Genomic DNA, 21,876 nt, shown 5'->3' on the forward strand with positions numbered 1-21,876 from the left:
GGATCTATGAACGCACAAAACATTTAGTAACAGGCAGAGTATTGTTAAAATTGCACTTCATTTTCTTTAGATATTTCAGGTTGTTCATATTTGTTCAGGTTATTCACAGTTTATTGTTAAAGGCAAGTTTGTTAATGTAGATACTTTCATCATTTAATGTTTTTTTTTGCACTAAAGCACAGAAAAATTTAGAGATGTCATTATTTCTAGGCAAAATTTAACATTATTTTTTTCATATTAAACCAAGGAGAAAATCAGGAGTCATTATTTATAGGTTATTATCTTATAATGCGGCCCCTGAACTAAAACAAGTTAGACTTCCTTGACTGTTAAAGTCTTCTGTGTAATTTTTGCACTTTGTAAATTCATCCCACAGGCCAGATTGAACCCTTTGGGGGGCCGGTTTTGGCCCGCAGGCCGCATGTTTGACAGTCCCACTCTAGATTCTGTTGGGTTTCTGTAAATTGGCTTAGAGTCTGGTTTTGACCAACTCTATATATAAAGTGTCATGAGATAACTTTTTTGTTGCGATCTGGCGCTATATAAATAAAATCTGATTGATTGAGTGATTTAATTGGTTTTCCCCTGTAAGTCGCTTTGGAAAAAAGCGTCTGCCAAATGCATAAACATAAACATAGATATTTACCTCCGCCAAGGAGGTTATGTTTTTGCCAGGGTTTGTTTGTTTGTCTGTTTGTTTGTCTGTCCGTTAGTGTGCAACATAACTCAAAAAGTTATGGACAGATTTTGATGAAATTTTCAGGGTTTGTTGGAAATGGGATAAGGAAGAAATGATTAACTTTTGGGGGTGATCCGGAAGAAATCCTGGATTCTGGATCACTTTGAAATTTTCGTTAACATTGTGGTAAATGGGGCCAAAATTTTTGTTTCCCAATATCTCGCTTAATTATTGACCAAAACTCATGAAATTGAACTCAGGAATTGACAATGGGGTCCTCTATCACATTTCAAAGGCTGATCCGGATCTGATCCAGAAGGCAGATTTTATCTCAATTTATATAAAAAATGGGGGTGCCCTTACTTTTTGGCCTACTGTGCCTTTAATATTAAAGGTAGAAATTTCTGACAAGCGCCATCGTGTAGCTCAGTCAGTTCCGCATCGGGAGTATGCCACCGGATTTCATGTAGCTTTAATACTTAAGGAGCTAGATCCAGAAGAAAACCGCCATTACGAGAAATGTGATTTTCGTGAATAACTACTGAACTAATAAGGATATAATTATGAATCCAGTTGCTAATGGTATGTTTTCATGGTCAAGGAATCTTAAAATCTAGGTAAAATAAATATGGGACTAATATTTATGGTGGAAATCACAATATGGGGGAATTGTGCAAATCTCATGCAATTTGACTCAGGGATTTACAATGGGGTGTTCTATCAAATGGCAAAGACTGATCCGGATCTGTCAAAAAGTTATGGACCGATTTGGATGAAAATTTCAGGAAATATTGATACTGGCACAAGGAACAAATGATTAAATTTTGGTGGTGAGCGGGGGGGGGGGGGGGGGGGGGGGCACTGATCTGCCTTGGCGGAGGTCTGCGCTCTCAGAGTGCTTTTCTAGTTGAGATTGCATTTTCAAGTAAAATTTCTAAAGGTTATTTGTGGAAATTGTTTTAAAATCCAGTCTGTACATAATGGAAAGTATGTACAGACTATCCATGTTTTAGTTGCCAAATGCAAAAACACTCACACACTCTAATAAACTGTTACACATTGTGCATCTTTTCCTTCATGTCCTTGGTCTGTCCCCAATAATAGGGACAGACCACACTGATTACAGATGCATTTGTGCTGATGATCTTGTATTGATGATGCAGAGTTGGATACAGTCTACCCCTTTACATCCCATAGATCCTCTGTGTGGTTCAGGTCTGGACTCTGGTGTCCAGTCCATGTGTTAAATGACATCTCCTGATCCTGAAACACTGCAATAATCTGATCCTGGTGATGTCATCTTGGAATGGGTCTGTCATCGGCAAAGAAAAACTCCCACTGATCTGGACTCATCTGACCTTTTTCCATTGAAAGCACCTTTGCTTTGTTTATTTCTTTTCCTTATTCTAGAAAGTTGAAGCCTTTATTTCTGGTTTTCCTCAATGAGAACTGGTTTTTACGGCTATGCAGCTGTTTAGTCCCAAGCCCTTCACTTCTCTTATTAAAAATTGCTGTTTTTTTGTTCCAAAGATGTCATTTCACCAAATGTTTTTGAGTTTTTAAATTTGAGTAGTTTCACCATCTCCTTAACTTTAGTCTTTTTTTGTGCCAATTAATAATTTGATATTAATAATCAGTATCTTTCTCACCTTTTTAAGAAATTACACACTACTCATTGTGTCAGAACTTGTTTCCAGCTGATCCATATAAATCCCTGCCGTTCTGATCCAGTGGGTGGTTCTTCCTACAGTAGGTAAGGGTTAAAAACAGGAGGTGACTTTTCTTTTGTGTACTTGTCAGATGGCTTTAGCTGTGGGGCGCTGGCTGTTTCCTCTGACATCAGTTTATTTCAGACATTTTAGGATGTTTTAGAAAACAGAAATGCAGTAGTCTGTAAACCAAGGTTCTAATAGTTTTGGATTTTTCATTATAGTTTAGTTTTATTTAATTTTGACTTTTTTTTTTCTCTAATTCAGTCAGTTTTATTAGTTTTTAGAGCAGGTTTGCTAGTTTTTATTAGTTTTCGTTCTTTTCTAAATGCTTAGTTTTAGTTTAATTTTAGGTTTTTTACATCTTTTCTCTTCTTCTCTGTTGTATTCAAATAAATCCCAGACAGGACTCTGCTGCTTTCTCCCAACTTTAGTCTCCATGTTTCCAGGTAGAGTGGGGATGAGAAGAAGACTCTAAACCACAAGTGACGAGAAGTGACGGACCGTTAAATATCATATGGTGCCACCAGCTAAGATTGCTTGAGGGAAATAAATCTATCTCATATCAATCCGACATTGACAAAGACGAAAACTAAGGGAATTTTAGCCATAATTTTTATACGTTTTAGTTAGTTTTGTAAACGCACAATACAGTTTCAGTTAGTTATCATTTTTTTCTTTTACTTATAGCTTTTATTTATTTCAGTTATCGAAACTGTTTTTACAATTCTAGTTTTCGTCATTTCGTCTTGTCGTTTTCGTTAATGATAATAACCTTGCTGTAAACACAACAATTTTTCTTTTTTCATTTTATCCAGACTTAAACTCCAAGTGCTAACGCTGGTGGGGCTGCACAAAGATGACTACTGCTTCAGGTTGGGATGTGAATGAATGATCAATGAGTCGATTAATCTAATCTAACCTAAGGATAGGTGACTACTTTAAGAGATTTTATTTATTTGGGAGGCCAGTTATGTTTTATTTCATAGCGGTGTAGGATTAACGTTCAGGACACTGTTTCTGCTGCATATGTTTAACCCTTTAACCCCTGACGTGTCTGTGGTGAGCGTTCTGAATATGATTTATTTTAAATATTCATAAAAATGCAACCGTTTGTTCAATAGAATAGAATATAATAGAATAGACCTTGTGGTTTCCACAATATCTGAGCATGCTCAGTGCACCCACCTGTGTAATGGGAGTCAAAAGCAGTGAGTGAGACTTGCTATAAAGAGACGGGTTTTTTTATACCGTTTTCCTTGTCGTTTTTGGTTTTAATGTTGTTTACAGTGTTGTGGTGACTTTCCTTTTTTAACTGTTTTCATCACATTTTGACTGTGTAACTGCTTTTTGGAGTTCAACCAGGAGTCAAAAAGCAGCTGGACTGATTTAGAAAAAAAGAGCCCCAAAACAAAATTTCAAATCTTTCTTGTTGTTCAGTCTGTTCTAGTTCTCAGTTCATGTTTAACATCCTAAATCTGTTTTTTCACACTGGAAGAAAAATCCAAGGCACTCTCTTTAAACATTAACATGCCTTTATTACCATTGCATGGTCATATCTACAGTAGACCTAAAAAACACTTCAACGTGTTTCAGCTTCAAGCCTTCGTCAGGAAGTCAAACTGACTTAAGGAAGTCAACTAACTGACTTCCTGAAGTCAGTTTGACTTCCTGACGAAGGCTTGAAGCCAAAATGCGTTGAAGTGTTTTTTAGGTCTAGATATGACCATGCCATGGTAATAAAGGCATGTTAATGTTTAAAGAGAGTGCCTTGGATTTTTCTTCCAGTGTGAAAAATACTTTTTGAATCCCTTTTTCCAAAGAGCACCTTGAACAAACTCTTTTTTGGTTCGAGAAGCATTCCTTCCCAAACATTTGTTGAACATCCTAAATCTCTTATTGATGTACATTCTGAGTGCCTTATTTAGTAAAAACCTGTCAAACTTCAATTCCTCTCTTTGTCTTTTTCTGTTTTTCCACCTTTTTTGACCCGAAAACACACAGTGAAACAAAACCACTGAAGAAAAGGAACACAAGCACATACTCACAGCAGCTTTTATGAACCTGAAACAAGACGCAAATTCACAGCAGAAATAATGTCTCAGGAGTTAAAGGGTTAAAGTCTGAATAAGTGTCTTATACCTGTAGTTTTCTCACTTTTTGATTTAATTGGTGTTTTGTTTTTTTTTTTCATTTTCTTTTGAGTGGAGGGCATGTGGCAATAATGACATCACGACTGACTGACTTAAACTGGCGTCAATGTAAGAAATAACAATGTACGTCTCTAGTTTCAATGAAACTAAGTCGCTCAGTCATATTCAACATCTCCTGCTCCTTATACTTTTTATTCACTTAAAATGTGTAAACACTCACGTGTAACATGTGACTCTTGAGGTAAAAAACACATGACTTGACACTACTACCATAAATAAGAGTTGGTCACAGCATTTATTTCCATTTTCTGACAAAACTCCACACAAAACAAACTGGAGACCAAGCTGAAAAAAGAGAGATCCTTCTATTTTATTTCATTTTCTTTTTTCTTTTTTTTTTGCTGCTGTTTCGCAAGTTAAGGTACAGTGCCTTATTCCATATTTCCACTGCTTTAAATAATGAAATTGGAGAGAAATCTCTTTTTCCGAGGACACAGAAAGATTGTATTTTTTTAACAGGGAGGGGGGAGGGGGGGTTAAAGGTGGGATGGGGAGTCGTGGGCGGGGAAAGGGGCGGGAGACTAAGAGGAGGCAGGTGGTGAAAAGTGGGTGGAAGTTTACAAGGACGGAGGGTTTGCACGGTGTTCACAAACAGACAGACAAACAGGGACAGATAGACAGGCAGGGTGAGGAGGTGGGGAAGGTAAAGGGGGAACGTGAGAGAGAAAGAGAGGAAGAGGAGAGGAAGAGGAGAGGAAGAAGAAGGAGAGACAGTGTGCTTTGTCATGTCCGAATGAAAACAAGCAGCTCTCAGACCCACTCCAAACTTAAAAAAAAAAAGAAAAATAACCTTTACCAACAATTTTGTTTTTTAAAAAACACCCAGTCGTCTATTAGAAAACAACAACAACACAAGCAGAAAAAAAAAAACATGGGAGGAGGAGGGAGGAAGGAAGGGCGGAGGGGAGGAGTCAGAAGAAGTGACCTTTTTTTCCACCCTCTTGAGGGCGTGAGTGAGTGCTTCGGTTTCACGGTGAGATTTATTGATAAGGACAGAGGAAGAGGAGGAGGACGAGGAGGAAGAGGAGGAGGAGGAAGAGGGGACGGCAGTAGAAGATTGGCAGTGAATAAATAGAGACAGAGAGGGAGAAAAGGAGGGGAGAGGGGAGAGAAGAAAAGTCAAAATGGCAGGAAATGGCAGTGATTAGAGAGCTGGATCTGGGTGGCTTTGGAAAAAAACCCCAAACAAATAAATAAACAAATAAACAAACGCTGCCACCGACCCGCTCGAATCGCCAGTTTGGAATCTAGACGGAGCTGCCTTGTCGTTGTTCTGCTTGGCAAGAGTGATCGCAGTGGAACAGTCAGGATTTTTGTCGTTCTTGTTTATAATTAGAATCTTTATTCGGTTCCACACAGCGGTGTATTTTTAGTACACATATGAAGAGTGGCTGCATCTAACAGTGTAGTAATAAGCATTGGCACAACAGTGTTACTGGCAGACTAGTGCTGTAGAGACTCTGGATAGAAAAGAAAAAAAGGGGACAGAGGGACAGAGAGGACTGGGAAGATTTACAAACCCACCCCTCCCCCATCCTCTCCTCCTCTGTCGTTGGTCCTCTCGTCGTCTTGGCGTTTGGATTTTTTTTTTTTCTCGTTTCTTTATGAGATGAGGATGAGAGAGTGGCAGAGGGGGGAGAGAGGAGGAGGAGGAAAAGGAGGAGTAAACATAGTTTTCTTGTACAGTTTGAATATGTTGAGAGGAGAGGAGGGATGGATGGAGGGTAGGAGGAAAGAGAAAGAGAAAGGGAGATAGAGAGGGATGAGTTTAGGGAAGGACGGGGTGAGAAGTAAATGATGCTTTGATAATTTAATAGTACGTCTCTTTTTCCACCCAGCCTGCGGAAACACAGGAGAGAAAAGGGGAAAGAGAAAGAAGAGAAGGAAGAGGAGCGTTATTACTTTATAGAAGGAGTTCATTTTTACTGGTGCAAAAAAAAAAAAAAAGACATCTAACTTGATAACATGCAGACAATTGTCTATTGTCAAAAAAAAGAGAAGCTGTGTTTGATGTTTTGTATGCTGTTATTTTTGTTTTGAATTAAAATGGTACAGAAAAGTAAAGGAGGGTAAATTGTGATTGAAGTGAATACTGTGCTTTCATTATTGTAAACCTCAATTACAATATTCTGGCAAAAAAAAAAAAAAGGCCATATTTTGCTTTGAGGAGGAAGCGAAAACAGTGTTGCACATGTACACCGCCTGATTGAAAATAAACCTATGATAACGCTGTCATTGTTAAAGTACAAATATGAATAAAAACTACTGCTGTTTTTGTTGGTTTGGAGTCGATACAGATAGACAGTACGACACAGTGCACAGATGTGTGTTCGCTCACCTCCAGGGTTTCGGCGAAGGATGAGTTTTCGGATCTCATCGTAAACAAAGATGAGGAAACTGTACGGGAATGCGCAGAACCACCAACTGGGCCTGAGAGGGAAAGGAGTGACGGAGCAAGTTATGAGCAGTTCTGGTTTCAACGCACAGCTGATCTGTTTAATATAAAAGCAGTTCCATTTGCTTACTTGAGCGGGTACATCCGTAGTGCCACGTCCATACCAGGGCAGTAGGACAAGAAAGCAGCCAGAGCTGTTTCCTCAAACAGGCCAAAGATCAAAATCTTATTCCTGTGAAAACAAAGACCAAACACACATCAGATACAGTAGAAGGACCTGCAGATGGTGAAGGAGATAAGTCAAACATCATTTTGTGTTGGAATCCACAGTAGACGAATCTGTGCCCTCGGGTTCTGTGGTGGTCTTTTGGAGTCTCGAGTTTTGCTCCCTCTTACTCCTAAACACATGGACTACAATGCTCTGATACTGTTGAATCATAACATACTTTTAAAGTTGATTCCCTGCAGACAGACTGTGAAGACCGCTGCAGCAACAACCAGTGTGAGTTTGTGTGTGTGGAATATAAATGTTGTCCAGGTGAGGTAGAGAACAGACTGAGGCAGAACCACGAAATAAGAAGATGAACAGTGATTTCAACCATTAAAATCAGTCACACCTGACTCTGGAGTTACATCTAATAACTGAAAAAGAAACTAAAGAGAACATCGGGGTTCCTACAGGTTTCTAAAGTTAAACTTAAGACTTTTTAAGACTACTTAGAACTGAATTTAACACCCATTTCACACCCAAACATAAGAACGAAAGGCCCGTTGTTCACTTTTGAAATGAACTCTATCTTATTGTAGACTGCTAATCCAAATTTAGCCATATAAATATCATTTTTTATCATTTTTGTCAGCACCACAGATAAATGCGCTAGCTATATCTGAGTCAGGGAACATGCATTTAAACAGTTCGGCGAGTCTATCGTTGGCATTGTAGGACGTGTGTTTAGCTACAGTATTTAGAGTCCATAAACCCTCTGCTTTTAGGGTTCGGGTCAAACCAAACATTGTTCGGAGGTCGGTTTTTGCAGCTTGGAAATTTCCCACACACATTTAAACATAATACAGTGAATAAGTTTATGGCAGCATAACGTAAGACCTACCATATCAAGCTTAATACCTTTTAAAGACTTTTTAAGGGTTAAATGCAGATTTGTAAATTCAAGACTTTTTAAAACCCCATGGGAACCCTGGAACATGTTTTTCCTTTTTTCTCTCACATTATTTTGATAACTATCTATACATTAGAAAAAATCTAAGACCTGATAAAGATCTGCCTATGTTATCCTGTTTCTGTATAACTAGTTTTTTAGGTGATATCATAGATAAAGTTTACATCTATCACAAAAAATGAAGACAAGCCACATTAGGAATAGTGTTAAATATTAAAATTAGTTGAACAGATGTTGATGTGGACATTAGCTCTATCCATTCCTCACTACGTTCTGCTCCTTTTACGGCTCCAACCAATGAATAACAAATAGAGTGACATTAGTGAAGCTTGTTACAGTCCCTACATGGTGGGCAGTTGTTGTTCTGCTGCAGCATCACTCAGATAAATGCACTTTCACTTACTTCATGCCCTGCTGGAACACAGAGTTACGTCTGGTCTTGCAGATGATGACATCTGCCCACTGCACCACCACAATACTGACGAAGAAGGCTGTGTGGCAAGTAAACTCCACAATCTTTCTCTGCTCATAGGTCTGGGCAAAGAGAAAAGGGAAGAGAGAAAAGAATGTAGAACTTATGGATGTTTGGTTAAATGCTGACATGAGGCTTCATTTGCTTTTTGCTTCTTTTTCATCAGACACACATTAAACTGAGGGAATACTTTAGAAGATATGAATGAACAAACTCCTATGATAACAAATATGGATAATGATATAGTATAGCTGTATACAGTATTGTCATTTTGGTCTCTTTTCTTGCCATAAAGTGATTCTATTGGTCAGTCACATTGGCCTGATGGTTTTATAAATATTTAACCAATGAAAAGTGTTGAACTTGTGACTAGATCTCTAAACTCCATTCGTTTATTTTGAATATACATCGTTTTTCAAGTTTCCTGAAAAATAACTGTTTTGGACATAAGAGGTTTCTGCCTGACAGTGACGATACATGACATAAAAACAGGATGCGGGTGGTATTTTGGGGTGACTCATACCCATTGCTGCCCGTAGCTGTCCTCCAGGTCGTTGTTGGAGCGATCGTCCCAGTTGAGTCTGATGCCGACCAGTAGAGACGGCAGGAAACCGTTTTCAGCCATGATGACGAAATAGGCGAAGAATCCACCAAGAGCCTGGATCATACCTGGAGACACAGAGGGAAACTACTGGTGACTTTTAACTAGCATGGTTAAGTTCTGTGTGTGCAGTAGGGATGTGATTGGGATGTTGACTGAATAATATCTGAATGTCTGCTCTGAAAAAAAAAAAAGACTTTGAAATAAAACTAGGAACCAAAAACTGCAGTTATGTGTTTGTTTAGGCTGCATATTTTTTTAGTTACTATTATGTCTGTGGTGTCACTTTATTTAACTGTTGACTCCTATGGTAAGACTCAGAAAAGAACTGAATGAAGATATTAACTACTCCAGTACTACTATCAATATAAAACAGATGTGGACTGTATAGATTTCCACTAACATCTCACGGTTGGGAGCCTAATTAACCTCTTTGCTGATAGTTACAGCAAGCAACAAAAACTAACAAATTCCTCATCCAGTGCTACATCGTGGCAGATACAGTCTTCATGGTCACATGTTTAACACTGGGGTCATGATGTCAGTGATAACTGACTGGCGTTTAACCCATAAAGACGCAGTGTTACTTTTGTGGCAATTACAAAAATAATTTTTTCTTTATATTTAACCTTTCTTAAGTGTTCTATCACCATTTATTATAATAAAATCTTCTACATTTTGCATTTTTTAAGTGAAAATAAATTATTTTTCTATATTTAATGTACTGATCGTGTAGATGTTCATTAAAGCTCAGATTAAAGTTGAGGGTTATTATATCAAAAACAGAGAAAACAAAGAAAAAGTGTGTTTTCCAGCAAATATATCATTAACTGAACATAAAAAAGTGTCGCATTTATCAAACTCTGTGGGTTTTACTGGGAAATTGATGTTGTAGAAGATGACGGTGTTTCCACGGTAACTACGGAGCCTCTGAACATCCAAATGGGTCATATCTGATGACCATGAAAAGATGACAAACTGCATTTTATGTAAATATTTACATGTATTGATAAGATTACCAGAGAAGAAGTTATTAAATATTTTAGATCAGTAGATGATTTTGGTCTCCAGTGGCTGTTTGGGTTTTTATGGGTTCAAAACTGACCAGTATCCTTAATTCAATATTCGGAAAGGACATGAATGGGGCCCTCACCAATCTGTCCATAGGCGATACTGATCAGTCTCTCGTTGACCAGTTTGTCCCTCAGTGGGTTCCTGGGCTGGCGCTTCATGATGTCGCTTTCTGCTGCTTCATAGGCGAGAGAGATGGCTGGTACCTGATGGAGAGGGTGTCAGAATAAACAGCTCCTTCACTGTGATTTTACATGGTTCAATTCACTGAAATGGAAGGAGGAAGATGTGTATTTGTGTGACAGAGCTGCTTCCTGACAGTAGAGGTGTCACACTGCCATCTAGTGATCTTTATGTGTATATGCAGGTGTTGACTGTCTCACCACTACCCATTTGATGGCTCATGTCTACATTTTGCCATCTGGTTACCTGTCTGACATTCATTTTTTTTTCACTGTACAGCTGATGTTTACAGGTTTACTGCTCCAGTGTTATCAAATGCATGTATGTGTGAACATTAGTGGCACCAGTTAAAACATGTCGGACTTGTGATACACTGTTTCGCTTTCTCTTACCATGTCAGTTCCCAGGTCGATACAGAGGATGGTGATGGTGCCCAGAGGCAGTGGGATGTTGACCAAGATGAAGAACAGGAAGGGAGTGATTTCTGGGATGTTGCTGGTCAGAGTGTATGCGATGGATTTCTTCAGGTTGTCAAAGATCAGACGGCCTGTAAGTACAGAGATGAGCGAAGGCGCATGACTTACGAGAAAGTACCTCACATTAATGTTGACACCGCAAGACATTTTTTTGTTTTGTTTTATTTTTTTAGGGATATGAGTTAATTTATTCATGTTTCCTTTAAAATAGGTTGTGTATGATTCAAGGCTTAATAAACACTGTAACTAAAGGAAACACAACTAAGACTGGTTTCAGACATATTTTTCATAGTTTGCTGACAACAGTATGCTAAGCTAGCTAATGTTGGCTAATGTCAGACCTTAGAACAAATAAAGGAGTTCTCATTAATACTGATGAAGGGCAGATTATTAAAGTAGCTCTAAATACATTCTGTGGTCCTTACCTTGATGATATTCCTAACTATTATTATTTTTTTCATATATAATTTCATTTTTTTCATTTGGAGAAAAACTTTAGCAAGACGTTTCTTATTAAGGTGATAAGTAATCGGTGTGATCCTGAACTGGGAAATGAGTGTTTTGCAACTTATAACTGTAAGAAATAGAAAATCAAATTACTGCCATCAGGGATGGGTAATATTTAGGTTTGATTTTGATTCCGATTCAGAAGATTACAGTTATTTTTTTGTTTAATTTAGTTTATTTCAAATATGCAACAAGACAAAGTAATTCTTAGTAATTCTTAGTCCTTAGAAATAAAACAGGTAGTAAGAAGTCATGGAAAAAAACAAAAAACAAAACTTATACATACACATGACTGCATTTGCAAATTGGAAAAGGAGTGGGAGGAAGTATAACTTAATTAATCCCACCCCTTCTCCACACAACAGTCTATCCTTCGCTTTTAAACGATTATGAATGCACCCCGCAATTAAATAATATTTTTCTCACTGTATGACAAGTACTTGGTATTTTTAAAACTAAGTGCATTTTTAATGATCCACAATGAAAACAAGCTAATGAATTTGCTTCCATTGTCTTTTATTCAAACAACAAAAATGTGTCAACTGGAAGGTTCTACAAGTATCTGGCAGCATATTGGACTGCAAAGAACCAACAGGGAGATGAACATGCTTAATCATGTTCGTCGAGTTCCCATAATAATTAATTGGCCCTTGACACATCCTGCAAATACTGTGGCTTTTGTGCAGTTCCCCTCTCCCCTTGACTTCATAGAAACCAAAATGTTTCCATATATTCCCTTTTAGCCAAGTTGTATTCGTCGCATGGTTTGGTTTTTCTGCCATCTTTTTGTTTAGAGTGCGCGTCACCGTAAACTGTTTGGGGCAGAGCAGCGGTTGGACTTAAAAAAATAACATTACATTCAGAACATCGATTTTTGACATTTCTGCATCAATCCACTGCGAAGAATCAAATTTTTTTTCTGCACCCCTAGCAATATCACAACCAATTGATACAAGTGTGATTTACATTACAGTATTTATTTTGATCAGATACAGTTTCCATGGTATAAAAAAATCAAAGCAAAAGCATTTGAGACATTTGATGGACATTCAGAACAAATTTGGATTTAGACGTTTCAAATACATGTCTGTGGGGTCGATTTAAATTATCAGACAAATTAATTGTGTTTCATCATGATGTTGACATGATGTTGACCTTTTTGGTTAATATTCTTTTTGTGGCCGAAATTCCAGTTCCCTGCGATGAACAGGCGAAATGTCCAGGGTGTACCCCGCCTTCGCCTGTAAGTAGCTGGGATAGGCTCCAAGCGACCCCTGTGATCCTAATGAGGATAAAGCGGGTTCAGATAATGAATGAATAAATTCCATAAAAGTGATGACTCTTTCCTTTTTTTGGCCCAAATCCTCCTTGTCAGTGTTTTTCTGCAGCTTCTTGATCATTTTCAGGTAATAGTGAGCGATTATCCAGGGAAGGGCCGGTTGTATGTCACTGTTTATAAAAAAAAAAAAACTGTACTGAAGAACCCTCAGACTGATGTGAATCCTATTTTACAGCTTTGTCTTGTTACTTAAAGTCAAATTTCAGCCATGTGAGTTTGTCCTTTTATAAGACGAAGTTAAACATTCGTACTTTGACATATTACTTGACACTACACGTCCACTGTCTGACTAATACATGTGGACACTTTGAGATAACAGTACTCAAATGTGCAGCAGTTTAACATGTTTTAATTTACCACCTATTAGTTTTTGTTATAAAGAGAGGAGGTAAGAAGATAATCCTTCACAGCCTCACACCACTGCTTCTATGACTCCTTTTTTTCCCCCACCTCCTACCCACCGCCTCTTGCTTGGTTCATCTCTCACCTTCCTCTACTCCAGTGACAATGGAGGCAAAATTGTCGTCCAGCAGGATCATGTCGGCAGCTTGTTTGGACACATCAGAGCCTGAGATTCCCATGGCAACACCGATGTCAGCCTTCTTCAGGGCAGGGGAGTCATTTACTCCATCACCTGTCACAGCCACAATAGCACCCTGATGGGAAAAAAACACACACACACACACTAAGTATCAGGCAATCATGTCTTCATTGGAAGCAATTAGGAGGATAATATTTAGGATCTTTGTGCAGGTACAATGTCCAATTATCTGCATGCTCCAGTATATTACATACCTGTCTCTGACAACCTTCGACAATGATGAGTTTCTGCTGTGGTGAGGTTCTGGCAAAGACGATCTCTGTATGATTCCTCAAGATGTCGTCCATCTGCTCCTGAGTGAGGTCTTTCAGATCTGTACCATGGATCACACATGCTTTGGCATCCCTACAAACAAAAACAGCACTGGTCAGAATGTTTTCTTTATAAACAAACACTTCACATGCTTTTTGCCTTGAAACTCCCCCTCTGAAATTGTGCAAAATATCTTATTCTGTGAAAATACAGTTGCAGAAAAAATTACTAGACCATCAAAAGTAATTAAAAACAATGGTTATGCAATCAAGTACTAACTCCTGTGTGTATCATGTGACTAAAACAGACAAAAGAAAACATGGAATGTCTAAAAGCACTGTTTCTGTCAGTACAATGCCATAGATATTGATGTAAGAGCTTAAGTGATTTTGGTTATTATTAAGAAAACCATGGAAAATGGATAGATATCAGCTCTGAAATTAAACTACTATGAGATATTTTTGTTGTTATCATTATATTTGTCCAAACAAATGTACCTTTAGTTGTACCAGGCATTAAAATGAACAAGAAATTGAAGAAAACAAGGGTGATCTAATAATTTTTTCCGGAGATGGACATTTCTGCTTAGTTTGATTACATTTTTGTGTGTTTACCTTGGGTTAACTTGGCTGACGGGGATGTTGAGACGGGCAGCAATGTCTTCCACCGTCTCATTGCCCTCAGAGATGATACCCACACCTTTGGCAATGGCCTTGGCTGTGATTGGATGGTCACCAGTCACCATGATAACCTAGAAAATAAAACCGAGATGATAAGTTAGAAGAGTAAGATGGAAAGTACAGAACCGAACAGGAGTTGATAGAAGGAATACCTCAAAAAACACAAAACATGAATGTGGGAGATTCATTCTAATTCATAGTTTTATGAAAATATTCAGCGTATCGCATTCATCCACAGCCTTCATATTGAAGTGGGCCAAATGTTCTGCTTTTGGTGTCCTTTAAATGTCACATCTGAAGGGTGCCCACCTTGATGCCAGCTGAGCGGCATTTTCCCACAGCATCGGGCACGGCAGCTCGGGGAGGGTCGATCATGGACATGAGACCCACAAAGCAAAGGTTGTCGGTCTGGAAGTTAACGTCATCTGTGTCAAAGGCAAAACCTTTGGGGTACTTGTCTTCTGGCAGAAACAGGTGGCAGAAACCTGGAGAATTTAGGAAACAAAAGAGAGGACGAGATGGATGGATGGATGGATGAAAGAGAAATGATAAAACTATGCCAATAAACCATGTCACGACTAAACTAATTCCAGCTCATGACCATTTAAACAGTGAATTAAGACAGCGATTAAGACGGTGCTCCCCTGTGGGCGACGTTGCAGAGCTCTCAGAGTCAAACTTGTGTTTTTAGTACTTTTTCTCTCATGTGCAATATCCTGAGGTGCAATGTGTGGATAGTATTTATTTTTTGAAATTTCTTACAAGTCACTGTACAATTGTCTATTAATTGTTTTTTATCCTGCTTTCATATTTTTATACTTTTATACTGCTTATATCTTTGACTTTTATTTGATTATATCTTTTAACTTTTATGCTTGCACTCTGAGAGACCTCTGCATAATAATTCCCATGTACCTGAGTATACAAATAGTAAATCAATCAATCAATCAATCAATCAATCTATCTATCTATCTATCTATCTATCTATCTATCTATCTATCTATCTATCTATCTATCTATCTATCTATCTATCTATCTATCTATCTATCTATCTATCTATCTTCCGTCTGTTCGTCCATCCATCCATCCATCCATCCGTGTTATCCTGTCTCATCCTTACCCAGTACTCTCTCTCCCAGTCCTCCCAGTTCAAGATAAGCGTTCTGGAAAGCCTCCTTCATCTCATCATCCATGGGCTGCTCTTTGCCCTGCAGCATGATTGTGGTGCAGCGGTCAAGGATCCTCTCGGGGGCTCCCTTCATCACCAGCAGGTAGCGGTTATCGTTCTCGTCCTCGGTTTCATGGATTGAGAGCTGATGGGAGAACATGCAGCCTTGGTATTAGAGACGTGTAAGAGGCTGTAAGTAATAACTGGAACGGTCTCTCTGTGATCATATACACACACCTGGTACTTGTTGGTAGAGTTGAAGGGGATCTCAGCCACCTTCTTGTTCTTGTCCCTCACAGCCTTGACAGAGCCACAGGAGAGCTCAATACACTTGAGCAAGGCCGACTCAGAGGCGTCACCAGCAACGTCTCGCTTGAGGATCGGCAAAGATTCCTGGCCTGCCTTGAACACAGCGCGGTTGCAGAGAGCGGCGATGCGGGCCAAGGATACCCATGTTGTGGAACTCTTGTCAAAGGAGGAGCCTAGAAAATAACAAATCAACAGAGGTCTGAGTTTATCGCATTGATGGAAGATAATCTGGAAAATCCACAGTCTGTCTAATGTAGAATGTGGTGATTCTTAGTTGGACGACTGGAAAACAAATACTGAAATGATGAACAGGGTTTCTTTCAGCTAGGAATGACAGAGTTTAGGCTGATAAAAACTTATTAAAGAAAAGAAAAAGCGACAAGTGTTTGTCAAAATGTCTGATAATAATTCTCACTGCCTACTTAGACCATGAAGTGAAATGAATCAGCAGCCCATGTCTCACTGGTCTGAAGTGCACATGGCAAGATGTGAAAGTGGAAGTGATGACAGCTGTTGATGCCTTTTAACTTTTGCAACAGGGTGCTTCTTTAGGATCTCAGCTGTGACACAGTGAACACTGCCTGTGTTTTGTTCATAAGAAACATACCAGCAGAGAAAAACCTGTCTCTGCTGAATCAAATTAAAAGTGGTACTGCAATGTCATCTGAATGAGGAGAGACTGAAGCAACAGGTACACGTCACAGTCTGCGTAGACAACTGGACATGTACGAGTTTAAGTTTGTTGCAGAGAACTGTGTCACAACCAGAAAAAGGAGCAGCTCATTGGATCCATTTGGAGTCATGTAGGCCTAGGCCTGTCACATTAATAATAAAACATTCCAGTTAAAGGTGTCTTTCAAAACTCTCAAGGTCATTGAACAGAGAATTAGAACAAAAACAAAAAACCAATACAACAAAAACTAGAGTTTTCATTTGAACTGTCAGTTCATAATCTTACAAATAACTGTGATTAATGGGATTATTGTCTTTTAAGTTTATGCCACCTCAGTGTTTACGTCTAATAATAGTTTACTTGTATATATAGACCTTATGAAGAAGAGTTTGAAACATAGAGGGAATCTTAACCCTTTAGCTGCCAGAGTTATTATTATTTTTTTAAATATTCAATTTTGATATCAACATTTCAAAAAGCTGTTTGTCTCACTCAGTTATGTTGCTTGTCACAATATTGCGACTTTGGCACTTAAAGGGTTAATGAAAACATGACAGATATGACATAACTTGACTATACAAAGATATTTACTGCCATTCGATGGTCAATAAGGTAGAAATAATGAAAATTTTTCATTTCTCTTACTTTCACCTGAGTGTTTTTATACACATTAATGGAAAAATGGTCACATTTATAAAAAAATAATCATTATTCTAAAAAGCCACAGTAATATGGCAATCATGCATGATGTGACAGGTCAGTATAGGCCTAACTTGTATTTTAAGCAGCTTCAGAGTTTTACAAAAACTTTGTACAACTTTGTACATTTTAGCAGCTAATACTTAAGTTACTGTTACTGTTATTGATTTGAAGTGTCTTTTTTTTTTAGCAACCAAGTCAGCATTATATTTTTCTTTATAACATCAACTGTAAACAAGAACATGCCCCGATACTACATTTGAATATTAATTTAAAAAATTTGCTGTTAAAGACATCTAACATGAACATATGCTAATAGTGTATCTCACCAGACTGGTCCTCAGTGGTGTCGGCCTCGTGGATTTGGTTGTCGAACCACATGTGGGCCACAGTCATCCTGTTCTGGGTCAGAGTGCCCGTCTTGTCGGAGCAGATGGTGGAGGTGGAACCCAGAGTCTCTACAGCCTCCAGATTCTTGACCAGGCAGTTTTTACGAGCCATTCGTTTAGCGGTCAGCGTCAGACACACCTGAGAGAAACGAACGATGCAGAGGAAGGAAGGAGACGGAGGGAGGGGGGACAGAGCAGACAGGAACAAGTGAGAACAGACGCAAATAAAAGGAGAAAGAGTAAGAAATTAGTATCTATTTGTGAAACTAAAAAGAGGAATGAACACCTCCAGCCACTAAAGTCACTCATTTGAACAGACAGATCAATAAATGAACCAATAATAAAATCATCTCTAATGCCTGGAGATGTCCATTCAGTTTACCAAAACACAAGTCCCATAGCAAAATGCACTTATTCAGAAATAAAGACACAGCCCAAGGAGCGATGCAGAGAGAACACGATGCATGAACGAGTGAAGCGGTGAAGCAGAGCAGCGGTGCATTATGTTATCATGCCAAGTATGGCAAGACCCACTGGCCAAACAGAGCTAGCAGAGATCAAGCAGAGAAGGCCGAATTCTGTTTATGCAGCTAACTAGTGATTAGCCTATTGTTATTACATTAGCTAGCCGTTGTCATTGCAGACAGCACCGCAACTGGCCTGGAAGAGAGAAAGAGACATACAGAGAGAAAGATGGAGAGAGAAAAAGATACACAAACACAAATGGACTGTCCTGGGAGAGAGAGAGAGAGAGAGAGAGAGAGAGAGAGAGAGAGATGGAAAGAGGGATAACAGAGACAATACACCACCATCACCACACAGATATACAAAGATACACACTGGAATGCAAACTGACACACGGCGACATCACAGAGCAGAGGAAAAAAACAAGACAGCACACATATTAGAGAAGCAGAAACAAAAGCACACACGATGAGACAACATCAGCCAAAACACTCAACACAACACAACATGACAGAGGACACATATTCACACAGATGCATACACACACAACACAAAGTCAGACATGGGTGAAAGAGTTGTCACATTGTACCATTCAGTGAATAGTATGGGATTTACTGTAGGGACGACCTGTACTTCAATGAGCTGCACTAAATAAAAATAAAAACAAGGTGGCAAACCTACAGTGCCACCAGTCAAGGATTGTGCCCTCTAGTGGTACTATAAAAATGTCGAGGGATTTCCTAAAGCATATGCATCTAAATGAAGAAGATTTTTGAAGCTCCTTGATACAAATATTCTGAAAGAATGTTTAAATACAGTTTTCAGAATACTGTTTGACCCAAGTCTGCATAAAACAACTGGAAACTGACTCGAATCTCACAACTGCACAACAATACTGATCTCACTCACACACACACACACACACACACACACACACACACACACACACATACTGTAAAATCATCTCTGCCATCCCCTCCTAGACAGTGATTCCCACTGAACTGTTCAACACCTACCTGTCCCCATCTAACACACAAACACACAGCAGCGTCCTGCTGGTCCTACTCACAGTGACTGTGGCCAGCAGTCCCTCGGGCACATTGGCCACAATGATGCCGATGAGGAAGATGACGGCTTCCAGCCAAGAGTAACCCAGGATGAGTGACAGGATGAAGAAGGTCACGCCGAGGAAGACGGCCACGCCTGTGATGATGTGGATGAAATGCTCGATCTCCTTCGCAATGGGTGTCTGAGGAACAGGAGAAATGTCAAAACAGTGCTCGGACTCATAAATTACAAGTCAATTTGGAGTGTAAGAAAGGGTTTCTATAGAATAAAACAACTTAAAGATCATTTAAAGACATTTAACAATACAATTTATTTAATGCTCACAGTGACAAAAAAGTACAAAGGATGTTAAAAATCAAGTCTGACATGTGAGTCTATTATTATATATTGTCTACAGGCTTCAATCCAGCACTAAATGCACTCATCTGAAACCGGATCTTGCTGAACATGCACTTATGTCAAAGAAAAGTTAAAAAAAAAAATAAATAAAAAATTCTGATGTGTTATTTCAAAAAGTAGTTGTTATTTTGATGCAATGACACACTGCAGATATATAAGATGGGTGTGTTAACTGTGTTTGTGCTACTGCAGGGTTTTTAGTCGTAACATCCAAGGCATTGTGGTCAGTCCGTAAAACAAATTAATGTAAAATCCTCATGTGCAGCATCAAAACTAACTATATGACTCTTGCCTGATGTAATAGTTGGACTCCAGTGGATGTATTTTACAAGTTTTCTTTAATTTTGAGCGCTAGTGTGACATGTTGTAAACTGTATTATCTGTTTTTCTATTCTTACTGTTAATAACTACTCCTTTTAAAAACATATAATTGTAAATATTGTACATAATACTCTCCTTTAGCACTATTATGGTTCATTATGTAACTTGTTTTTTTGTTTTGTTTTTACTGTTTTATCTGCCTGTTATGCTGCCTCTTGCCCAGGTCATCATTTTAAATGGGAACTGGTTTTTAATTTACCTAACTGGTTAAATTAAAAAAAATAAACACTTTACTAGCTTTTCCAAAATTCGAACAAAATTGTAATAATAATTGGCAAAAATTATGTAAAATGACATGTTTCAATGAAAAATAATTATAGCAGAAGCCCCACACCTCTTTAGCTTCAACTGTTCCACATACCAAATGCTTTAACCCCGACAGAACTTAAAACTTATAGAAAACCCAGTGCTTGTTGGTTTCATGTTGCTTCTCCCTAAAACACGCTTAAAAGCAAGACATACAGCTCTATAAAAGCAATGCTAATTATGTAATCATGTCAAAATCCTACTTCAGACATTTAACACAAAACACTGACACAGAATGTGGTACCTTTCCAGTCTCCAGGCCTGAGGTGAGGGTGGCGATGCGTCCCATCACTGTACGATCACCGGTGCACACAACAATACCACGTGCTGTTCCTGGAGGGAAAGACAACACTTGGAATGTTAAATCCTTTTCTATATCATTACTAGAAAAAAACACAGAGAATGAAAAATGAACAGTATAGACGTTGTGACATGATAGCAGACAGGGTTGTAATGTTATGTAACACAGTGTCCACAGGAGGGCAGCATATACATTTCCCATCCTGCTCCTGTAAAGCTTTATTTGTCCTCTCTGTGTTTCCACCCACTGGTTTCCTCTGATGACCTCTGACTGTGACTGACCACTCCCTCCTCTCATCGCTGACTTTGACCATGACCTACAGTAAAAGCTCATCTGCAGCGTGTGTTTAACAGGACTATCTGATCACTGAACCGCAGCAATACAAACACAGACACACATGCAGCCAAATGAGTGAACACACACTCAGTTAAACAAGCGTGGAACAGAGACACTGAGAATAAACACACGCAGGTCGGAACAGCCTATTCTGTTTCTGCGCTGGGACAGAAAATCGACTTTTTCCGCATTAAATGTACAGTTGAAGAAGAATAATGGTTTTAATAATGTGATGGCCAGAAGCTGTTGCTTACACAAGCGGAGCGTTGTGACCTTACCTTCAACACAGTTGGTGGAGAAGAAAGCAATGTTCCGGGTTTCCAGGGGGTTGTCATGGGTACAGTCAGGTGACCTGGTCTGGGGCTCCGATTCACCAGTCAGGGATGAGTTGTCCACCTGGATTGAGCAAAAATACACCAGTTTATGCCTTTTTGATGTTAAGTGTAGTATTTTACCTGCCACTACTATTACCCCGCCCCCGGAAGAGGAGGCAAGGAGTACTGTTTTTGGTTCGGTTGGTTAACATTTTAGCAGCAAAACTATTGGTTCAGTTCAATCCAAATTGGGTTTATAGATTGCCGGTGACCCAGAATAGACGTGATTACATTTTGGGGAAGGTAGGTCAAAGTTCAAATGTTTTTATGATTTATTTTTGTTTTAAATCTTCCCATTTACTTAAAATGGGCAAAATACAATATGTGCTAGGGGCGGGGTTTGTTGTGCCTGGCATCACTTGTTTTCATTCGTATATCTTTCTTTTAAACATCTGGCAGATCACAGACAAAAATTAGCCTCATCAGCCAACACTGGCTCAGTTACAGTTCTTTTTGGCTTTATTAATTAATGAGCACAGACCCTGTCAAATAAAGCCATAAATGAAATGAAATATGATACATCGTCAGTATTCTGCTATAAATGTTTGTGTGGGAGAGGCAAATAAATAAATAGGCAAATAAACAGGCTCAAGCACAGTTTTTATCCACAAGTGGTTAAATGTGCCCCCCCACCCCCCACCTGAATAACCAC

General features: G+C 38.8%; 1 protein-coding gene across 2 annotated transcripts in view; it reads right to left on the reverse strand.

Annotated features, from left to right (window-relative positions):
* Window positions 1-4,817: 4,817 nt before the first annotated feature.
* The window catches only part of atp1a3a (ATPase Na+/K+ transporting subunit alpha 3a), a 35,887-nt gene continuing 18,828 nt past the window's right edge, over window positions 4,818-21,876 (reverse strand). For both annotated transcript variants that reach the window (XM_030146835.1, XM_030146836.1), the window contains 17 exons: window positions 21,129-21,246; window positions 20,458-20,546; window positions 19,129-19,308; window positions 17,535-17,733; window positions 15,762-16,006; window positions 15,477-15,669; window positions 14,666-14,841; window positions 14,291-14,427; window positions 13,619-13,769; window positions 13,311-13,479; window positions 10,894-11,048; window positions 10,401-10,524; window positions 9,170-9,315; window positions 8,578-8,708; window positions 7,127-7,228; window positions 6,940-7,031; window positions 4,818-6,440 (listed from right to left, as the gene is read on the reverse strand). In XM_030146835.1, the coding sequence (XP_030002695.1) occupies window positions 6,412-6,440; window positions 6,940-7,031; window positions 7,127-7,228; window positions 8,578-8,708; window positions 9,170-9,315; window positions 10,401-10,524; window positions 10,894-11,048; window positions 13,311-13,479; window positions 13,619-13,769; window positions 14,291-14,427; window positions 14,666-14,841; window positions 15,477-15,669; window positions 15,762-16,006; window positions 17,535-17,733; window positions 19,129-19,308; window positions 20,458-20,546; window positions 21,129-21,246 (2,436 nt within the window). In that variant the 3' untranslated portion in view covers window positions 4,818-6,411. The remainder of the gene's footprint in view (window positions 6,441-6,939; window positions 7,032-7,126; window positions 7,229-8,577; window positions 8,709-9,169; window positions 9,316-10,400; window positions 10,525-10,893; window positions 11,049-13,310; window positions 13,480-13,618; window positions 13,770-14,290; window positions 14,428-14,665; window positions 14,842-15,476; window positions 15,670-15,761; window positions 16,007-17,534; window positions 17,734-19,128; window positions 19,309-20,457; window positions 20,547-21,128; window positions 21,247-21,876) is intronic.

The sequence above is a fragment of the Sphaeramia orbicularis genome, chromosome 11 (assembly GCF_902148855.1).
Source record: "Sphaeramia orbicularis chromosome 11, fSphaOr1.1, whole genome shotgun sequence".
Lineage (NCBI taxonomy): Eukaryota > Metazoa > Chordata > Actinopteri > Kurtiformes > Apogonidae > Sphaeramia > Sphaeramia orbicularis.